This window comes from Ovis canadensis, chromosome 1 (genome assembly GCF_042477335.2).
Source record: "Ovis canadensis isolate MfBH-ARS-UI-01 breed Bighorn chromosome 1, ARS-UI_OviCan_v2, whole genome shotgun sequence".
NCBI lineage: Eukaryota > Metazoa > Chordata > Mammalia > Artiodactyla > Bovidae > Ovis > Ovis canadensis.
In genome coordinates, this window is record NC_091245.1 from 12328285 (window position 1) to 12351268 (window position 22984).

General features: G+C 50.3%; 1 protein-coding gene across 1 annotated transcript in view; it reads right to left on the minus strand.

Annotated features, from left to right (window-relative positions):
- GRIK3 (glutamate ionotropic receptor kainate type subunit 3) overlaps positions 1–22984 on the minus strand; it is a 99212-nt gene that overhangs the window by 23754 nt on the left and 52474 nt on the right. The window contains exons 10-12 of the mRNA XM_069586700.1: positions 9964–10187; positions 3592–3710; positions 978–1195 (exon numbers count right to left, since the gene is read on the minus strand). Coding sequence (XP_069442801.1) covers positions 978–1195; positions 3592–3710; positions 9964–10187 — 561 coding nt within the window. The remainder of the gene's footprint in view (positions 1–977; positions 1196–3591; positions 3711–9963; positions 10188–22984) is intronic.

Genomic DNA, 22984 nt, shown 5'->3' on the forward strand with positions numbered 1-22984 from the left:
ATCAGTAACTGCAGAGGTTGGGACCTGGCAACCTGGCGTTCCCTGAGCCTTCCAGGTGATCTGGACAGACACTGAGTCTGAGAACCACGGCTTAGAACATGGGCTCTGGAGGAAGGCAGACCTGGGCCAGACCCAGGCTGCTTCAGCTGTGAGTCCTTGGGACAACTCGCTTAACGGCTCCGAGCCTTAGTTTCCACACGTGTGAAATAACTGCAATACCTACTTCACGGGATTTGTCATGAAGATTAAATGAAGCTCAGCGCAGTGCCGGGCCCACTGTGAGCTCTTAGTGGTGCCAACTATAGTTATTATTACCTTAATTTCCTGGGGAACATTTATAGCTACTGGTAGTCAGGGTCAGCCAGTTTTCTAAACCCTCAGCTACTCTTGTATTAGGTGAAAAAATGTTAAGGAAGTGAGCCAGTGCTTTACAAAACAGGAGGACGCAACGAAGTCACGGCCAGATCCCCACGAAAGCAGGAACCTAAGCAGGTGACAGAGGCTTTACCCGGACACCAGCATTCCACGAGTGAAACATGCTGGTAAACATCCGTAAATGCTTGCTCAAGTTTTAAGCCTTCCTTGGAGGATGCACCCCTGCTGCCCCCTCGGTGTTGCCAGTTCACCCCAAGCTCAGGTCAGCCTCTTGGAGATGAAAGCCACTGAGATGCAAAGCCAGGAGCAGGGAGCCTACTGGCCCCAGGGCCTGTTTGTGTGTTTTCTGGGCCATGCTTCTCCTTCCCTCTTCTCCAGCTTCCTTTGATGTTCTCCTCTGATGATTTAGGGAAACACAGCATATTCATGCTGCTTGTCCCAGGTATGGAAACTTCTAGGATCTGCGCTGGGACCCATCCAGTTGGCCATATCACTACAGCTCCCCAAAGTCAATTGTTCCTAAATAGGGAGGGGCTGAGCCCTCGGGATTTCTGGCTCCGTGTGATTAAGGAAGGACAGTGAAGGGAGGGAGAGGGTCTCACCTTGAAGAAGGTCATGGTGGCGCCGTCTTTGACTGCCCCATACTCGATTTTGGTTTGCTTGGCCAGGTCATCCGCAGAGTCTATGGGTGACTCCATGCGTTCCACGGTCAGAAAGGCAGCCAGGTTGGCCGTGTAGGAGGAGATGATTATCAGCGTGAAGAACCACCAGATGCCACCAATGATGCGCGTGGACAGGGCTTTGGGCATCAGTTCAGACCCTGGGAGGAAGGAGGAGACACGTGGTCCCTGACAAGGCCCAGACCAGGGCCGCTCGGTCCTCGGGGTCACAGACTCCACTGATCATCTAGTAACAGCGGAGACCTCTTCCTTAGACCAGTGGTTCTTGAAGTGTAGTTCCTGGACTGACAGCATCACCTGGGAACTTGTTAGAAATGCACACTCTCAGGTCCCACCCAGGACCCACTGAATCAGTAACTTTAGGGATGGGGCCCAGCAATCTGGGTTCAGTAAGCCCTCTAGGTGATCCTGATCTGGGCTAAAATTTAAGAACCACTGCTTGATAAAAACACACACAAGCAGAATATTTATTTCACAGGCATGTCAGACCCTCTGATGCATATCTGTGAACCACACGTGTGGTCCCAGCTTCTGAACACCTGAATGTGTCCCAGGTTCAAGAACCCCTGGGTTCTTGAGTAAATCCTGCTCTTAGCTGTCTGTGTTTTCTTGTGCCCGTCATTTTCCCTCTTTGGGACTCAGCAAAGCATCATCCTTCTTCTGTCCCAGCCTCAAGATACTGCTGCAATGACATAATTTGAGGAGGAAAGTGTGTTGGAAATGTGAGTGGTATACAAATATAAGATTGCTATATGACGCTTTGCAGGAGGAGAAAAATCAACATTTTTCGAAGCTCTTTGCCGAAATAGAAAGAGTACCGATCATTCTTCCTTCCCGACCTTGGGTGCGGAGCACAGTTTAGCTGAAACCTTTTAACTGAAGTAATTAACTAGGCAGCTTTCAAGAGATTTAAATAGCAAGTGACTCCTGAACTTTCCAGAATATTTGGACCTGCATCTGAAAAGCGTCGGCTTTGATATGGATGATTTTTTTTTTCTCAAAGAAATCACTCAAGGGAGAGTTTTTCAAATACATAACCATTTTTCTCCCTCCTAATCAAAACCTCGCGGGGAATACATCAGGGGCCAATGCTTTGAATAGCAGCAGGAGGTGGAAGAGAAGCTATTACTGTGTGGAGGGGCCTTCAGGTTCTTTCCTAACTGTCACTGAGCAGAGATGATGGACAGAGCAGCAAGGTGAGGCTTCAGGATGCTCATTAGTCGTGGGGACAGAATGAGGTGCTTCCCCCTCAAGCTGCCTGTCACTTCTCAGCTGCCAGAGACCACTCCCCCACCCCCACCCCAGCCTCATCCGCCTGGCCCTCCCCCAAACAAGGGGCTGGAGGTGCCCCCAAAGGGAGAATGACTTATTTTAATTATTTGCTTGGCGAGCTCGGTCAGGCTCTGTTGGACCCCACCCCTGGCCTCTGTCATGGCTGAGAGTTTGCTTGGGTCCAGGGTCCTTCATTCACAAGGCTTGGCAGGTCGTGGGCACTCAGGACATGCTGAGATAACATCAGTCATGCATGCCTGCGGCACTTGCTGGTAGACATTACTGAGGACCAGGGTTTGTGCCAGGCCTTGAGGATACACATGTGAGGGAGGGACAGGGACAGTCTTTGCCCCTTGTATCTCCTTCCTTCCCTGGCCCCCTTTTGTCCCTTTGTGGGGCCCTAACCCAGGCAGAGACTTTGGTCCTTGCCTCCGTCCCATTCCCTGAGATACGCGGCTCTGACAGTGACTCCGTAGACAAGAGGCAATCAGCATCTGGCTCCTGGTCATCAGGGACTGGGGGGGTAGGGTTCTTCTGGGGCTTTTTCCTGGCTGGGGTCCCCTCCCACTCTGCTTGTCCTTCAGCCTCTGCTCCTTGCAGGTGCTCTGCTTTCTGAGATATTTGAGCAGCTGCAAATCCTTCCAGAAGCTAGGCTACCAGAGGGGGGTGGGGGGTGGGGGCGGGGGTGGTGGTGGTGGTGGTGAGGGGGCAGGTACCCTATCCTAGCCTCCCTCAGGAGGATGTGAGAGAAATGGCATCCTTCTGGGTATACCAGATCTGATGCACTCAGGCTAATGGCCCCAACACAGATGTGCCCCCTTCCTTCTACTGGGCTCCCAGAGCTAGACAGTCACCAAGTCCAGTCCCCGCTACATCCTGAAGTTCTCAAAGTCCATCTCTGGCCTCCACTCCCGCAGCCACTACCCTGGCTCAGGTCTCACCATCTCATTTCTGCAGTGGCCTTCCACCCAGCCTCCCTGCCTCCAGGCTCCCTCCATCCTCAGCCCAGCTTTGCTCAGGGAGATTCTGCGGTGGTGAGAATCAGGGGGTGGACTGCAGGTTGACTGCAGGATGCTGTATGTCCATCCCAGCTGGAGCAGGAGGGGCTGGGGATGAGCCCTGCCTGCCGCAGGTATTGGTATATGCTTCAGCCTCAGACAGTGAGCCAGTCCAGCTGGCTCCAGCAGAGGTGGAGCTCAGCGACCTGGGAAAGGGCACACACTTGAGCATCCACGTGTCTGCAACCTTCTAAGGGCACACATACCTTGTTGCATCAGGGACCCCATTCCGAACCAGAAGCTGTTCAGCAGAGTGAAGTTATTTTCCACCACCTCGGAGCCGGGGTTGCAGGGGTGAGCGTCGTACCACTCGTAAGGGCTAAACCTGAAGCAGAAAGAGGGGAGCAATGAGGCAAATCTTCGGGGAGATGGGAGGAAGGGGTGTTCACGCCTTACAAGCTGGCGGTTTAGCAAACAGTGATGTGCCTACCACTTTAGCATCAATTCCCTCATTGTTCTGCTAGGGAGTCAGGGAATGGGAAACCGGAATGATTTTGCTTCTCGTTTTTTATTGTTAGTGCCCTTTTCTGGTGATAAAAGTAATTCAGCAGTATCTCTTAAAATTAAAAGTGCACATGCCCTTCAACCTAGCAATTCTGCGACTCATTATCCATCGTAGAAAAAACACTCTTCCAGGAGCATAAAGAGAAGTGCATGGGGGTGTTTATCAAAGCATTGTTTGTAATAGCAAAAAACTGGAAACAAGCTAAATGTCCTTCAATAGAGGAATGATTAAATAGACTACGCCACAATCGCACCCTGAAACTGCACGCAGCCGTTAGAAGAGATGCACCAACAGGGAAAGATCCACAACACATATTGTTTGTTTTTTTTTAAGTGATAAAAATAAGAACAATATGATCACATTTACATAAATAGATTCCTGAAGACACAGTTGCATTCCTATTTATGTACATTTGAATACAAATGCATATACAGTCTGGGAGGATCCACATCTAAAAAAAATCACTATTGACCTCTGGGGAGGGGAAACGCAGAAGAAATTTCATGGAAGCCTGTTGCTTTGTATGTATTGCATGAACTTTGAAAAATGAAAATAGGCTTTTAAATTACTTATATACTTTAAAAACCTTGAAATGGAAAAATAGTAAAATACACTCTTCATAAAATATTCAGACAGTATAAAACACAATGAGAAAGTGAAAGTACTCCATGATCCCACCTCTTGGGCAGAACAATGTGTTCTATCGTTTTTTTCAGATTTTTCTCTCTGAATATACAAATACATGCATGACAGGAAAAAAAAAATGTTATTTAAGCCTCCCCGCCCCCATTGCCTTCTAAGGAAGAAAAGTCCTGATAACTGGAGGGATCTTTGTTTATTGTGTGAATTCCAGTTGAGAAAATGTAAGTTGGAGGAAGCTGGAACACTCTGGAGAGATTGAGAGACTCTGGAGAAAGTCCCCACCAGTCTAGTGTGGTTGGTGTGACTGGTGTGGTTGACGTGGCTGTTGAGGGTGTGTTCAGAGTGGCTGGTGTACGGTCAGATGCTGAGATGAGAGACCAGGAAGGAGAGACATGTCTGATGGAATTTTCTTTTGTTTTTTAAAGTGTGATGAGTTGTAAGAGTGAGGCTGTGACTTTCCATCTCTCTGCTAAAAGCTTTAGTAAATTAAACATCGATCACCAAAATGCTCACATGAAAAGAATTTGGTTTTCATGAAGTGGAAAGATCCTGCAAATAGGAAATTCCAAAGTGAGGCTTCAAATCAAGATGGGGATTTTCAAAGGGAATGACCACGATCTGGCTAGATGCTCTAAAAATCCACAAGGAAGAGATAGAGGATGAAGAGAGCGGAGATGAGAGGCTGTTGTGAGAAGGGTTTTAGAGAAAGCCTTTGGAGAGCTGTGTACTCAGGGGCCCCTGCATTCCCACAGTGAAGTCTAGGGAGAGTGGCTTCCACAGGGTGGCTGGGAGAGCCTGGGAAGGATGTGGTGGACGCTAGCTGGGAGATCTGGAGGGCAGGGGTTGGGCTGATGCACGTTTTCTACGAGAGACAGAAGAGTAAGCCCTTGCTGCACAGAACTGGCCTGCAGGCCTGGCGCGGTCAGGGCTAAGGTTGTTTTCCTGGACCAGATGGGCTTATACAGAAGAGAGATCCATTGCGACTCGTATCCAAGAAAGGCAATGAGACTCCGACAGAGAGAAGCCATAGGGCAGTGGGCCGACTAAGGAGGTACTGCCAAAGCGGACCTGTGACCGGGCAAGGGGAGAAGTCTGAAGTATGCATGATGACAGAAATGCGGAGGACTATACTGGACTCAGTATAGTCCAGTATAGTCTAACTAACTTCCAGTATAGTCTTCTAACTTCTGAGTTGAAAGTGTGCTTGTGCTACAGAGAGAGACCTAGGGTTTCTGTGCTCTGGAAGTGATCCAAAAAGTGACAGGTCGCAGCAGAGCTTCCACTGGGGCGAAGAACTTCTCCTCTGTACACACTGAAAGGTGTGTGTGTCAGTCACTCAGTCGTGCCTGACTCTTTGCGACCCCATGGACTGTAGCCCACCAGGCTCCTCTGTCCATGGGATTCTCCAGGCAAGAGTACTGGAGTGGGGTGCCAGCTCCTTCTCCTGGCAGGTGGGTGACAAGTGGGTGAAGGACAAAGCAAAGGTGATTTCTGATGAGATCTCATGAGCCCTGCTTTTTTAATGTACACACACACAATATATATGTATATAAATAGATAGATAGGATACATGTAATCATCCTTTTACATAGAAAAAAATCACATCATACCATAATAACGTCTTAGGTCTTGATTTTTCACTGAATAAGCCATCAGCCTCCTTCAGACCAGTTACTCCTAATGTCCTTTATTCTTTATAACTACTTAATAGGGTTTTTAAAAATATGTTTTTAATATTGAAGTATAGTTGATTTACAATGTTGCGCTAGTTTCAGGCATATAGCTTTAGTTCTCTATGCGTATTCTTTTCCAGATTCTTTTCCATTCTGGGTTATCATAAGCTATTGAGCATAGCGTGTGTGATCGTATAGCGTTTGCTATACAGTAGGTCCCTGTTGTTCTATTTTCTGTTCAGTAGTGTGTATGTATTAATCCAAAACTCCTAATTTTTACCCTCCCCCTCCCCATTTCCCACCATCCCCTTTGGTAGCCGTAAGTTTGTTTTCTATGCCTGTGAATCTCTTTCTGTTTTGTGAATAAGTTCATTTGTGTAATTTTTCAGTTAATGGGTGTTTTTAATCACTCCTCTTTTGTTGACACAGCCTGGCCCTTTTTTTCCACTGTGATACACTCTGCTGAAAGAAACATCCTTGCTCACACTTCTATGAGTCTCCAGGCCAAAGGGCAGCCTTGTCTAGGGCTTTGCTGAGAAGGGTTTCTAGATTCACGAGGACTGTAAAGTGAGGCAGGGCTTCCCCGGTGGGTCACCAGTAAAGAATCTGCCCATAGTGCAGGAGCCGCAGGAGACATGGGTTTGATCCTTGGGTCGGGAAGATCCCCTGGAGGAGGACATGGCAACCCACTCCAGTATTCTTGCCTGGAAAATCCCATGGACAGAAGAGGCTACAGTCTATGGGTAGCTCACACAGAGTCAGACATGACTGAAGCGACCAAGCACGCACATGCTTGTAAAGTGAGGCTCAGTGGTGACTTTCAACAGGATACATTCCCGGAGGTGGAATTTCTTACCATGATAAAAATAACTGGTCTAGAATGGGTCTCTGGGTTATTAAGTCTTGTTGTAGACCTGGGTCCTCACTACCCCTCAAGGTGCAGACAGCGCAGCAGATGCCCACTTTATAGGCAGGGAGGCAGCCTGGGCCCTCCAGCTGGCGGTGGTCCTGCAGTCAGGGGGTGGAAGGGCCCAGATTCCAACTCCAGTGCCCCAGGAGGGCAGAGGGGTGGAAGGGCTGCTGTACAGTAAGGGAGGTGCCGCCAAAGTGAATGATGGATCTTGGGTTTATGGCTTGTGGCTACGAGGGGTTCTCCAAGTTTTGCAAGTCAGTGGGAGAGACTGACTTGGAGATACCCTGTCTTCCCTGAAGGGTGAAGGCTAAACTCCAGCCCCAGATGACAGGTGTAGACTGTGGCTGGGATCACCTCTTCCCGGGGGCTCTCATCTGTACTGGATTTGGCTGGAATGTGACTCTTGAGGGGCTGGACTGGCAGCTCGCCCTCAGTCCTGCTTCCGGGGTCAAGCACTTAGGATTATCTCCTTGTCATGAGTACCAACTGGCCTGGTCTAAGTGATGGGAAGCAGCGTCCCTCCCCACGCCTTCCAGCCCTTCCTCCTTCTCTCCGTCCCTTTTCTTCTCACAGAGAAAGGCCTTGGTCAATGCCTAGACCCCTGATGCTAGCCAGGCATAGGCCAGCCAGTTTGTAGGATGGACAGTCCTGTGTCTTGCTGGAGCTGCCCAGAAAGAATCTAGACACCTACTCACCCTTCGCAGACCCTGTCTCTTGCGCAGCTGTGTCTAGCTCTCTGGTAGCCAGCAAGCAGAGGTCCAAAGGACACAGGGCATACAGAGGGGAGGGGACAGAGGGCCACTTCCACACTACAGATGGGCTGTGCTTGACCTCAACGGCATTCTAAAAAATCAAATTAGTGGCTACTTATAAAAGCCATGAGGCATCACATGAAGATCTGAAACTCTCTAAAATCATGAACCCCCACAGCACTGGCCTGCATTCCTGCTTGGCATGGTCTGCTGAAGCTCAGTGGTAATGACTCTTTTCTCCAGGTGTGTGCTCGAGTTTGCCTCAGTCCCCACCACCCCCTGCTGCCTACCACCCAGGGTGCTTCCTGTGTGTGCCACCCCTGATTAAAAGTCCGGCAAGTCTTGGTTTGAAGCCCAAACTCTGCGGCAAAAGGCTTTCTGGCTTTGGGCAAAGACTTAACCCCTCTGAGCCTCAGTTTCTGCTTCTGTAGCGTGGGAATAATTATGCTGACCTTACCAGGACTGCTGTAAGGCTTTGACGGATGGGCGTGAATTGAGTTGTGTGAGTGGTGCACTGATGATCGTCCTGTGATGCTATTCATGGCTCTGTGATGAAGACCCTTGTCCCTCTCCTCTCTCTCCAGGCATTCTGTGTCATTCCAGCAGCTCCAGAAATCCCCTCTCTTCCAGAAAGTCTCCTCATCCTGACCTTGGAAGAGGGGCTCCTACCTGCCTGGCCAGAAGGTAAGGGGTGGAAAGCAGGCTCGGCTGCAGGGGATGAAAGGCCAGAAATTGGAGGGGGATGGGATGCACATCAAATGAGCAAAGCTGATGCTGGGAAAGCTCGAGCTGTTTTTGAGGGGGTGGGGAGCCAAGAGGCCGGCTGGCGCTGCTAAAATTATGGTGAGAGCTCTGGAGGATGGCTCCTGGCTTTCAAAGGCTTGTTAGACCATTAGAGACAAGAGGCATAATGAAGGTCTCTCTGTGGCAGGCTGGGCTGCCGGCTGGGTGAGCAGGCAGGCAGCACCAGGCCTGCCGGCAGCAAAGGGTTTCGGAGGCAGGACAATTTCCTCTCTCACATCCTTTCCTTTGGTCTGTGTCTGTGTGGGAGGAGGGAGCAAAAAGGAGCAGGGTGGGGAAAAGCTTTCAAAGAAGACTCAGCAGAGAAAAAGGCCGACACACCAAGTCCTTGGATCTCAGATTGCTTCTCCCGAGAAGTCTCGCATCACACCTTGTTAGAATTTAGAGAAAAAAGAACCAGGGCAAGGGCTGGGGCTGGAGCCTGGAGGGAGGGGGCAGAGGGCCGGGGCCCAGGAGCTACCAACTTAGGGTGGAAGCAGAACACAGATGTCCAGGTGGCAGAGATGTGGGTTGCAGATAAAACACTTGGTGACCTGAGTTCAATGAGCCGGATGTATCCCTTATTGCTAGGGTGGCCTGGAGGAGTACTGAGCCTCTCTGAGTGTCGGATGTCTCCCCTTCATGGGAGGCCATGAGAATTAAATAAGATAACTGGCTATAAAGGACAGAGCATGGTGCTTGGCACACAGTAGGTGCTCAGTAAGCACTGGGCTAAACCCGCTTCCCAGTGGCCTCTACCTATGACCCACCAGTAAGGATGTACTATGCCTGCTTCATATGAACAACTGAATATGCAAGGGTATTGCTAGCATGTGTTAGAGGCAGGTGAGGATGTGTGCAAGCCAAGTTTCTGCATGTGCGTATGCGAGTGAGTTTATGTGGCATTGTTCCTCCTGCTGTTGTGGAGTGGATGGACACAGTCTGTTTTGTAAGTTTTAAGCTACCTGCTGGGCCTCCTGGGTCTGCTGTACTGGGTGCCTGGTCCAAGTGGTCCAGCTTTGGGGAGTGATTGAACCTCTCCAAGCCTGGTCACAGGACCTAGGATACAACTGATACCTCTCAAAGTCATGGACACAGACCAGGGTGAGGACTAGGGGAATTTAAGTTAGAGGGCCGTGAAATGTTCCTTGGGGGATATGAAAGGATCTGAGCCTCAGGGAAAGAGACAGGAGCAGGTAAGCAGTGGTCTGAACCTGGGCCTTCTGTGCCAACTGCTGAGGATGGAGGGGACTTGCCTGGCTCCCTGAGCCCCTAACCCTGGGCCAGAGCTCTGGCCAGGGCATTACCCTTACCTGGCGATGACAAAGAGGACACAGCTGACACCCAGGTAGGCGAGGAGTACATACATCCAGATGTCTGGGGACAGGGGGTTGAGGAAGGAGAAGACACTAGGGTTGGTGCCATTGGGCTTGCGATAGAGGATGCTCACGCCGAGGGTCATGAAGGGCTTGGAGAAATCGATGGCCTTCTCGCGGACGTGGGTGATGGTCAGGGGGGCCACGGCCAGGTCTGCCTTCTGCAGTGAGAGAGACAGAGACAGACTATGAACAAAGCCTAAGCTAGCGGGGGACAGAACATCCCTTCTTGAAAGGAGGAGAGACGAGGGAGGGAAGTGGAGTTTGTTGCCTGAACCCCGGAACACTTTAACACTCTTCAATTTCACTGTTTACTAATTCTTCTTCTGGGCCAGGCAATGCCCAGGGTGCTGGGAGACAACCATGAATTAGACTTAACCCCTGTTATCCAAGAGCTGATGGCCTTGAGGAAGAGGACATGGTATCAACATGTGGAGAGTGGAACACTATTACAGCTGTAACCCATGTGGTCCATTCTCGAAATGGTGCCTTGTCAAATATAGTTCAGCAATCTACGAACATTTAAAAATAGCTTGTGTTCTTTTTTTGTGACTTTCAAATGTCATGAAGAGGACACAGAATCCACAGCACCCCTTATTTTATCCGTTTTCCTTTCCTATCTACATCTTGCATGCTTTACCCCATTTTGGATAGTCTATATATCCTCAAAGCCCCCATAACCTGTTGGGCAAAAATAATACTCTCTTTGGTGGGAAAGGGTTGGGGGAGAAATGAAACAAATTTTGAGCCCTCTGTAGTAGCAGAGGGGCGGGAAGAGGACAGAGCAGAGGAGGCAGGGAAGGGGTTGGAGAAAGCTAGGGATGTTCACACGCCGATAGAGCTCACTCCATCACAGTTCTAACAAGGGGAGTAATTAAAGTTTCATATCTCTAGGCTGAGCTTTTTCTGATTAAAAATCTGCAATCTTGCCTTCCCATCTTTGCAGGCTTGCCCCACTGCTCTCCTCGAGCACAAGGTCCCACTTAACTGCTTCTTGTTTACCACATTCCCTTCTTGACCTCTATGTTTTACACACACTGTGCCTGTTGAGAATGCCTCTCCCTGCTGTCTAACTTTCACCACCTTAAATATTTCTTTGCACATGCTACCTCTTTCAAGAAGTCCTCCCTGATAGCCTGCAATTCTGAATGCCCGTGAAGCTCCTTCTGTCCTGTGGTAAGGTCCTAACCTGCTCAGTGGAAATGGCAGTATGTGCCGGCATGTGCCCTTTTGTCATATCTGCCTACTTACCTGTAAGTCCCCAAGTATAGTTGGGACTGTGGCTGATTCACTGCTCTGTTTTTCTACCACCAAGCCCCATCTCAGCCTATGCAGTGTTTGTTGATTAATAATGTTTCCCTCTCAGAGGCTCTCCCTTGGGCTCCTGTGGATATTTACCAGAATGTGAACAAAATAATCAATTCCCTTTCTCAGATGGGGCAGAACAGAAAGGGAGGCTGAGTCCTAAAGATCAGCACTAAAGACCCTTTTGCTAAGGGTGGCAGCAGCTGCCTCTTAGAATCCCCTTCCAAACAATAGTCCCTAGGCAGTCACCCTCTGACTTGGCCCAGCTTAATTAGTTGATTAATTAAACAATTAATTAATTATTTTGTGAGATCCACTAGGCACTAGGGATACACAGCTGAGCCAAACAGATGTGGCTTCTGCCTTTATGGGGCTTACAGTCTAGTAGGGAAAATGGACGTTAATCAGATTCTTTTCTAAGTGATAGCTGTTAACACACCTCCGACTCCACCAATCCTAGAATGGAAACCAGCAACCAAGTTGAAATGAGACTTCAAGGCAAGGAGGATTGCTATGGGTAGAACCCCAGCTCTGAAATGACTGTTGGTGCCCCAGGCTGGGGGACGTTGGCAAACACATAACCCTGGTGTTGCTCACCCCAGTGTTTCTCCTTCTAGCACCAGCCCCCACGGCTGATTATTGACATTAGGAGCCCAAGGGTTTAGTGAATCTTAGGACTACTTGGGGGAGCCCGGTGGGCTGCCGTCTATGGGGTTGCACAGAGTCAGACACGACTGAAGTGACTTAGCAGCAGGACTACTTGGGAACATCAAGGAAGGGGAGCCTATTAGAAAGGCTGTTTCATACTGGGATCTTACTTTGGTAAATTTCTAAACGTGTGTGTTGGAACTTGCCTAGCTTTGAAGGCAAGGGAGAAGAAATGAGCAGCTGCTGCTACCTTGGCTCCCTGGAGTACTCTCATCTCAGGGTGTGTTCAAAGGAAAGCAACAAAAGGAGAGAGAACTGTCAGGGAAGGTGCCCAGTGACTAGCGTGTATTTGGTCAAGACCTACTGTGCAACAGTCAGGGGTAGAGAGGCGAGCAAGAGATCCAGCTCTGCTCTCATGCAGCTTCCAGGCAAGGGAATCCCCTTTGGAGACTGTGGATAAGATTCCAAGTGCAGTGGGAACTGTGGCGGGACATTCTGGAGGATCCCTTTAAGTCCTGAAGTTCTAGGATCCCTTATAATGTTGGCATATCATGATTATAGAACTTGGCTTCCCCTCAGTTCAGTTCAGTTCAGTCGCTCAGTCGTGTCCGACTCTTTGTGACCTCATGAATTGCAGCACGCCAGGCCTCCCTGTCTGTCACCAACTCCTGGAGTTCACTCAAACTCATATCCATTGAGTCGATGATGCCATCCAGCCATCTCATCCTCTGTCGTCCCCTTCTTCTCCTGCCCCCAATCCCTCCCAGCATCAGAGTCTTTTCCAATGAGTCAACTCTTCGCATGAGGTGGCCAAAGTACTGAAGTTTCAGCTTTAGCATCATTCCTTCCAATGAACACCCAGGACTAATCTCCTTTACAATGGACTGGTTGGATCTCTTTGCAGTCCAAGGGACTCTCAAGAGTCTTCTCCAACACCACAGTTCAAAAGCATCAATTCTTCGGTGCTCAGCTTTCTTCACAGTCCAACTCTCACATCCATACATGACTACTGGAAAAACCACAGCCTTGACTAGACGGACCTTTGTTGGCAAAGTAATGTCTCTGCTTTTCAATATGCTATCTAGGTTGGTCATAACTTCCCTTCCAAGGAGTAAGTGTCTTTTAATTTCATGGCTGCAATCACCATCTGCAGTGATTTTGGAGCCTTAAAAAATAAAGTCTGACACTGTTTCCACTGTTTACCTAGCCCTGTCCTTTCAAAGCACAGCACTTTGGGAGGCTCTGTTCTGACTCCAAAGTCATCATCACTGCTCAGAATGCATTTGGAACTGGTCTCTGGGAATGGCTTCTGGGGTTTGGAATGGATTCTTGGGAAGAACCTCAAAGTCAGTGGTGGCAAATCTTCCTCTGGCTTTTGATGGCAGGTTGGATGAGAATGTTAGTAACTCGAAGATCAAGGTGTTTGTGGCCAATGCTTATCCCAACCAGGAGTATTCCCGGGCTAGCCAGAAAGCCAACTACAGGGCCACAGGCCCTCTTTCTTTCCCCAGATGGTCTCAGAAATCTTCAGAATCTTGCCACCAGCCTTTCTGCTCTCTGGTTTTAATGGTGTTAGAAGGCAGGGGTGTCTAGGCATTCTGTGCCTACAGCAGCAAGACAGCTGGTCAACCTGACTTTCTTTATGAGAAGTTTTGATGTGTGTTCTTCCTTGGGCTTCAGCAAGGCTGGAGTTCTCCACTTTGGTTTGGGCAGGAAATACTACATTTCACTGTTGGTTACGATTTCTTTGAAAAAGGCATTATTTTGTCCAACTTCCCTTGAAAGAGCCGAACAGATGTCAAGCCTTTGCTGTTTCAGCTCATTACTCAGAATGAAAGGCCCAGTCTTGGCAGGCTCTTCCTACTTGTGCAAGTTTTCTTTGAGGATGATTCATAAAATCATAGGCTGTCAGAGCTGGACAAGAGACCTTCAGCACATCTATTCCAACCTGTATTATTTATGGAGGGAAACTGAGGCTCACAGAGGGTACAAAGACTTCGCTGTCAGTAATCACGTCCTTGAACAAACCAAACCTCTGACTCGTCCGACATATTCATTGGTCTTATGGGTGGTTTGTTAGCTCCATCTGCCTCACTGAAGACCTTCCATACCTTTTTCTATAAACCTCTGGACCAGACAGGATAGCACTTCCAGAACTCCATCACCATAAGCAGCTTTCTACTTACAAAGAAGCTGTCCTACTCTCCTCCAAGCTTACATGAGGTCGATTGGCACCACTTACTTTACCGCATCTCTGCAACCAAAAGTGAAGGAAAGAATGCTTAGCTGGCTACAGCTCCACATTTTTGCCCTTAGTATCCAGGCCCCTTGACTGCTGGTCAGACACTAGCCACATACCTGAGAGTGAAACCTGGAAAGCCTCAGCTTGCTACCTGTGTCTGGTGTCCCTGCCTACTTTGCTTCCTTTGATCTCAACCAGATTCCCCATCTATGTGCTCTGCCTCTTGATTTGGGTTCCCCTGGGCATCTGCTTGCTAACTGTGACCTGTTAAAGTTTATATATACCTTCTGTGGAAAGAACTACCATCTTTTGTGGGTACTTCTGGTAGCTCAGCTGGTAAAGAATCCACCTGCAAAGCAGGAGACCCCAGTTTGAATCCTAGGTCAGGAAGATCCACTGGAGAAGGGATAGGCTACCCACTCCAGTATTCTTGGGCTTCCCTGGGGGCTCAGTTGGTAAAGAATTGCCTGCAATGCAGGAGACCTGGGTTCGATCTCTGGGTTGAAAAGATCCCCTGGAGGAGGGAATGGCTACCCACTCCAGTATTCTGGCCTGGAGAATCCCATGGACTTTATAGTCCATGGGGTCACAAAGAATCGGACACGGCTGAGCAACTTTTACTTTCACTTACATACCAAGCACTGCTATGTGTACTATATGTATTACCATATGTGACCTGCCCGCAGTCCCATGGTGCAGTAAACATGATCACCACATCCCAGGTAAGGGTAATGTGATTCAGTTAGGCTAGGGGATTTGGTCAAGCTTGTGAGTGGTCAATGACATCTGTGATACAGAAATGAGCAGAGCTGCCTCCCACGCTGGTGAGTGGCTGAGCCAGAGCATGGACCCATTGACCATGACCTCAAACTCAAATGTTTTATCACTCTACCATACCAGCCACATTCAATGAGTTGAACTGTGCATCCTCTTCCAAATATATTCAAGTCCTAACTCTTGGTACCTATGAATGTGACATTACCTGGAAATAGGCTCCTCCTCCTCTCACCTCCTCCCCACTAAAACAGTATCTTATTGTTGCCACTATGATTAAATAATCTTGGAGAAATTCCTGGGTAGAGTAACTGGGACTTTGCTAAGGAAGGACTCACTTTCTATGTCTTCAGTGGGATTGTTCACTTCCCCAAAGATCTGTTTCTCTCTGGCTCCTGCCTAGTGCCCCTAAATCCATTGGTGTGCAAAATAGCCTTTCCTGAATATGCAGCCTTGTGAAGTCTCCTGGCACAAGCCTGTTTTTTTTTTTATTCAGACTCTCTGCATCACAGTAGTTCCCTCAGCCATCCTCCAGCAACACAGCCCACGTGGTTTAAAATCCCCCTAATACTACTACCTAATTATCAGAAGAGCCAAAATAAAACAATGGTAATAATACCAAATGGCAATGAGGATGCAGAGCAACTCGATCCCTCACAGGTGGTTGGTGGGGAGTACAATGGTGAAGCCACTGAAGTTACCGGATATTATAAAAGGACAGAACTCAGGAACAGCCAGATGGAGGAGATACATAGGGCAGGTTATACAGGAGTGGGTATGGTGCTTCCATGCTTTCCCTCTTTCACTGGGCATCCCATCCTCCCCTCATCTTCACGTGTTCACCAACCCAGAAGCTCTGGAAATTAGGCTCTTGTGGAAGTCACCAAGCTAAGATGAAGTCATACTGGGTTAGGGGGAGCTCTAAATCCAATGACTGATGTTCTTATAAAAGAGGAGAGAATACACAGATACACACAGAGAAGACCATGTGATAACGGAGGTAGAGACTGGAGTGATGTAGCTTTGAGCCAAGGATGCCAAGGATTGCCAGCCACACCAGATGCTAGGCGAGTCAGTGAACAAATGCTCCCTCCAAAGGGACCAACTCTGCAGACACCTTGATTTCTGAGTTCTGGCCTCCAGAACTGAGAGAGAATAAACTTCCGCTGTTTTAAGTCCCCAGGTTTGTGACAGCCCAAGGACACTCATACACATATTAGATTCTGGGGAGGACGCATGCAACTGCCTGTACCAGCTGCTGCCAGCCCCGCCCCTGCACCTGGCCCATTCTGTTGGCAAGTTTTAGGGCTGGGCCCACCCTGCCCTTCCTGAGCCCACGTTGCATTCCCAGAGACCTGAACTTGACTCTGACTCCTGACCATGACTACCTGGGCCTCCCCAGAATACACTTGCAACACCTGGTCATGCTTGGGAACCCTGTGGCTGCAGGAACATGCTGATTCGCCCCTACTTTCCACCAGGTCCTTGTACTTCTACTTCCAAAGCCACCCAAGAAAACAAGGCTTACTCTTGCCACATGGGCAGGACTTGAATCTGGGGCTCTGTTTGCTGGCTCTCTGCCCACATTTCTAGTGTGTGGGATCCATGGAATTCACCTTCCATTCTTTCCCTAAAGTGTTGTTTCTCCAAATAGAATCTTTTCTGATTCCCAATGCTGCTTAGTATATGTTAAGACTTTTCCCTCTGCCCTCCAGAAAATTCTTATTATGGGTTCATGAAACCATACACAATCTAGCTGGTGCTGTCCAGCAGAACTTTCTGCGATGATTGAAATGCTTTATATCTTCACTGTCCAATATGGTAGCCACTGGCCACAAGTAGAATTTGAAATGTGGCTTGTATAACTGAGGAATTTATACTTTGATTTCATTCATTGTAAATTAAGTAATTTAAATTAATGTAACCAGTTGATTTTAATTAAAGTTCAGATTTAAACAACCCCATGTGGCTGGTGGCTCCTGCATTAGAAAGTGCAGTTTCAGTCCTGCCTGCCTCTACGGTCTCACCTCCCATCTTGTTCCCCCTGGTTCTCTTCCCACTGGCTTCTTTCAGACCCTCCAGTCCATGCTCACCTCAGGACCTTTGGACAACACTCTTCTCTACCTGGAACTTCTTCCCTGAACCTTTGTCTAGCTAATATCTGCTTCTCCTTCAGATCTCAGCTCAAACATCACTTCCACAGACAAAATCCTCAGATGAAATCAAGCCTCCCTAGTGATGACTCTGACAGCACCAGGTACTTGCGCTCTCAGCACTGATCACAGTTGTGATTTCAGAGGTTTTGAGTGATTTCCTCTCTACTGGCCCATAAGCTCCAGAGAGCTGGCCTGAGTCAGTGTCTTTTCACTGGTGGTGGTATGCCCTCCACCTAACACAGTGTCCAGCTCATAGCAGGCCTCCAAGTAGAGACCTGGGGACTGAATGAATGGGATGTTGTTGGTTTAGAAGAGAAAATCGGCAAGCATGCTCTCAGAGCCAGCTGGCTGGGCACCTCACAGTTTCTAAGAGCAAGTCACAGACAGTGTCTGCTGATGAACCCCAGACTCTGAGCTAAAGAAAACACAGAGCCCCCTGAAAAGCCCTAGACATTAATCCGACAGCCAGCAACCTCAATAACCCACACATCTGAACAGAGGGGAAAGGAGTGCTAGTAAATTCATGAATGTTAGCGGATGGGTCTGCTACCAACACCTGTGACTCACACGCCAGCTTCCTGAGCTAACGGCAGCCTCATGGCCTGATAGTGCGGAATGATGCTGTGTTTCTCCCTGGCCTGGGAGAGCAGCTGATTCCTGAGTCCCGGAAGGCACCATGCTGCACCTCTGTCTCCAGGAAGCATGAGCCGGTCCTCCTGGTTCGTAGCCACAGGGACCCTGGGGAAGGATGAGCTATGGCTCCGTCTCCTATCTATAGTGGTTCTCTTTCCCCATCCCACAGGGCCCTAAGGGTGGTGTCCGCCCGGACAGGCCCTGCCCAGTCAAGCCCAAGGACCTAGGGACAGGGAGCCCCCTCCCTCTACAGGTTGTGAGGTCTGAGTTGTACATTCCCATAGCCCCTGCACTGGTCCTCACACAGCTGAATATTGATTTGTAAGTCACTGGCAATGGCACCCCACTCCAGTACTCTTGCCTGGAAATTCCTGTGGACACAGGAGCCTGGTGGGCTGCCGTCTATGGGGTCGCGCAGAGTCGGACACGACTGAAGCGACTCAGCAGCAGCAGCAGCTTGATATCTGGCTCCTCTGCTGGTACATAAGTGGGCAGGGGCTACATTTACTTCACACTCTGATGGCATCTCTAGGATTAGTACCAAGGCAGGCAAAAAGAAGGGGCTCAGTATGGTTTTGATGGAAGACTTAGCATCAAAGTACCCCCAAGAGTTCTGATCAGCCCTTACTCCCAGCCTGTGGGCTGAGCTCTGGCCTGTTTCCCTGTTCAGCATCCCCCTTCTCTCTGAGGCCATGCTGACCCCTGCCAGTCTGCCAGGTCCTGACTGTCTCTCTCCAGCCTCCCTCCAGAGTTTGGATGCTGCGCTGCGTCCTTGCCCTTAACGGCAACCTTTCTTATGACCATCAGTGGTCCTGAGCATTCACTGATGGCCCTCACTTGTCCTCACAGCCCTCTTCAGTCAGGGCCTAGCGACGTTTTCAGCTCCATGGCACCCTCAGTGACAGCCCCCGGCCTTGTAAACAGCGGTTGGGTTCAACACAAACAGGACAGAAACAAGGTCTCTGTCCCAGTTAGGAGGAAGATGGGACACAGGAGGGCGATGGTGGTGTGTCTGTGAGACCAGATCTTCCTGGCACATATGCCAGCCTACCTGGAAGCTGGGAGGCCCGAGGGCATAGTCTCAAGGCTGTGGCTATTACTGGGGGACATCCTCCCAAGTCCATGCCCCTCCTCCTTCTGCCCCTCATGTGCCATCTTCTGCTGCATGCCAGGGAGTTAGACATGACCCAGACCCCCTTCCTGGATCTCTCTGAATGCTGCCAGCCAGGGGCATGGGAAAGGCATTTCCTGAGTTACCCTCACCTCTCACAAGTCTCCAGTACTTTCCTCCAGGCTTTCCTGGGATGGATCATCATCAGCTTCCCACTGGTTTCCGTTCGGCGGGATCTCTCAGCCCGGGCCCCAGCCTGGGAGCCAGGGAAGCTCTTTCACTTACCACTCTCCTCTCACAGAACAGTGACACCTATTCACACAGTCATAGATTACTGCCTGTTTCCCCTCCTAGAACGTAAGATCCTGAGGCTCAGGGAAGGGATCCTAACTGTTTTGTTCACACTGTATCCACAGCACCTAGCATGGGACTTAACTGAATAAACAAATGAATCAATAACCTGATCAAAGGAGGCATTGGCTGGATTCCCCTTCTGAGGTTTAGAAGAGGTCACCCAGTGAGCCTTCTCTTGGGGCCTGGTGCACCGCCATTCTTGCAGGAGGGTGCCCTGAGTCACGAGCAGTGTCCATTGATGTCCCTCCAGCCGGCCAGCGCTGCACTTATCAATCAGCAATGCAGCTGCCAACAACCTCATAAAAGCCTGTATATATCTAAAGAGATGGGACAGGTGCTAGAAAATTCCTAAGTGTTGACCGAGGAGTTGTGTACCCATGATTCACACATAGGCCTCCTGAGTTGATGGACGCCCAGGAGTGAGACTTGAAGCCTGTGCCTTTCCAAGGCCTGGGAGAACGGCCCACTCCTGAATCCCTGCAGGGCTGTCTTTCAGGACGGCTCAGCTGGCTTTCCCCACTTTGTGGCACTCTATGGGGGATACACCACACCTCCATTTCCATCTCTAGAATATACCCCCTCCCCTACCGCCTGCATATCTGCAAGGCTGGTGTCTGCCCAGGGTCCGCTTGGGGAAACTTACTGCTCACTCCACAGGCCCCCACGAGGGCAGAAACTTCAGCAATCTAAGTGCCCCCATCCAGGTCAGTACTCACATCCAAGCCCTGAATATCTCTCCTTCATTTTTCAAGTTTCAGCTCCAAGAGTCACCTCTGCAGGGAAGTCTGAGTCATTTTCCTGCTATATACTCCCAAAGTCCCCTATACATATTCCCCCTTGTAGCACTGATCAAAATTTTAATGAAATTTAACTCGGCTGATTCATTGCTTGTTCCTAGAGGGGCAGGGATCACGCTGACCTTGGTTGCTCCTACATTTCCTGTCCCCGCCCTGGGTCCGGTACATCATTTGTGCTTGGCTCACCCCTCTCATGCACCAGGTCAGACCCTCTGGCCACCACCAGCCTCATACAGGCACAAGCTGACAGCATCTCGCCTCCTGTCTACCTGAGCACTTCTTGCACACAGACACCCCTGCCCCACAACTTCCTGTTGATGCTCCGGCAGCGTCCTGATTGGTTCCCGTGCCTGCCCTGCTAAACCCAGAAATGCGTGGAAGTCAGGAGCCAGTGGATGCACCTGCTCCTCTTCTCCCTTCACCCCAAGAGATGGCTCTGAGACACGCTTTGTCAGGCTTTTCTGGGGTGCCGACTTGGATTAGTCTCACTCGGTGGTGACCAGCTCAATCTGACATCCTTGCATTGGCCTTCCCTCCCCTCTGCTCCACTTCCCTGCCCTGACTCTCCCCAGCATCACACCCTCTAACTCAGTCACCAGTGGCATCTAAGCCTCCTCCTCAGGCCCCGCCCTTCAGGAGCCCAGGCCCCGCCCCCAGGAGCCCAGGCCCCGCCCCCAGGAGCCCAGGCTGAGACAGGGCTCTATAAAGCTTTGCAGAAAGAATGAAGGAACAGTCCTCAGCAGGAGGGTTAGCTTGTTCCCGTTGCTCCCTCTGACCTCACTTTCTCTTCAATACCCACCTTGCCCCTGCAGCTCTATTGCTACCTTGCTTCTTGTCCTCTCTCACACCTGGTTGTCTAGACCCTGACCTCCTGCCAGGCTCTTTCCACATCTTTCCAGGCTGGTCTCTGCTTGCTGAGTCCAGCTGACAGCCCTGGGGTGCATCTCAATGGAGCCCAAGTCCTTCCTGCCTCCCTCACCTGCTTATCTGGTCGTCCGCAGGTAGATCCTGAGCTTCCTCAGACTGCCTCAATCTTTGCTCTGGGCAACCTGGATACCCTGATAAGAGGCTACCTTTTCATCCATCTGCTTCCTTGCCCTCACCGGCTCTGTCTCATTCAGGATTCTTACCTGCCCCAGGTGAGGTCCCAGCATGCCTGGCTTCAAAGTGCACTGGCCAGTCTGAAGGAGGTGGCTTGGCTTAGAATTTCCCGGCCACCCAAACAGGAGTCTGGGGCTCCTTCTAATACCAATGCATGCCGGCCAGAACCAAGATCTGGTTCCTGCTTTGGAGGCAGGAGACAGTGCATGATGGGGTCACGACCTTGACACTAGACCCTCCGCTCACACACTTTGGATGGGAGGCTCAGTAGTCATGACCCCACAGCCTTGTCTCTGGGGAAGGCGTGCCAGTCCACATGCTCACTCACACGCCCTTCACCCATCAACGCCTGCTCTGCAAGCCCAGCCCCACGCCAGGTGCAGGCAGTGCCAGTATAATCCAAAGGCACTGTCTGTCCAGAAGAAGAGTCGGGCTGGGACATGGGTCCGTGGAGCTGCGCCACTCCCCTGCTCTGCTCTCCGTCTTATGGGGAATCACATCTGGGCAGTGCTACTTCTTTCACAGGGGAAGGGATGACATCAGGGTTACCCAGGACCACTCCTATCCATCTTGGTCCAAACCCATTTTGGTCCAGCCCCTTCCATGAACCAGGCAAACTGCCTTATATACTATAGTGAGATGTAACAATTTCAAGATTAAAGAATGAACAGCTTCCTGTGGCTGGAGGGCATTCAGGCCTCCCCTTGAGGCCAGGCTCCTGCTCCCTCTCCTTCCCCTACTGTTCAAGGGCCTGGTAGAGCAGCCAGGACAGGACTCCTTGGCCTCTGAGCACAAAGCCTGCAGGAGGCCAGGCCGGGGTGGTCACAGAACCTGTGCTGGGCTGACCTGTACTCCTGGGAGATGGCACTCATGCTAACCCATGGATGCAGGTCCATCCTCACTTGCCTCCACCTCCTCACCTGCTGCTTCACACCCTGTGCCCACACCTTCCCAGCAGCCTCTTTGCTTCTTTGGCTCCATTGCCCACTCTCCCTGGCTCTCCTCCCTCCGCTCTGGCTTTGCAGGAGTGGGCATCCTGTGGAGGCCTCCTTTTCATCCCATTCTCTCACCATTCAGGGTCCTGCCCCCAGCCCTCCTCTCTTTTCTCCCAATCAATCCCCGCTCTGAGTGTCCAGCCACAGGAAGGAACCCTTGTGGCTGGAACCCAAGCCTCTAGGAACCCCAATCCCAACATGATGTCAGAACCTCTCCTGGATCCTCTGCTTTCCCAGGAGGCTGTGTCTCTGGGGATGATGCCACTCCCTCCCCAGCCATCCAGGCTAGAACTTCACACCATGTCCTTGATTCCTCCCTGCCCTTCTCCTCCTTCATCCAGTCAACTGCCAACCTCATGGATTCTACCTTCATGGCTCCATTCTGTGCCATCGACTTCTCTCCTTTCTGACCACAATCCTTGAAGGCCACCATGCTCTCCTTCACCCAGGTCCCAGGGATGGCCTCCAGACTGGCTCCGTTTCACCTGGCAGCACAAGTCCCAATTTGATGTCACTCCCTTGCTCTACATCTTTCAACTGTGCCTTGTAGCACCCAAGGCCCTTCAAGGCTCATCTCTTGCCCCTTTCTGCAGCAGCAGTCTCTCCTCTTGGTTCCAGGCTTTCCACACTTAGAGCTCTGTCTCCATACTCCCCAGCAAGACCCCAGGCACCTGGTGCTAGAACAGGAGCTCTGGATGGCAGGTGTCGGGAAAGGTCTCCAGTGCTGTAAGCGGGTGATGTCTCAAGTGTGCCTCGATTCCCTGTGACTCTGATCAGTGTGAGTCAGTTCCCTGAGTCTCCTTTTTAGATTCAGAGGGGCAAGATCCAGATCCCGGGTCACT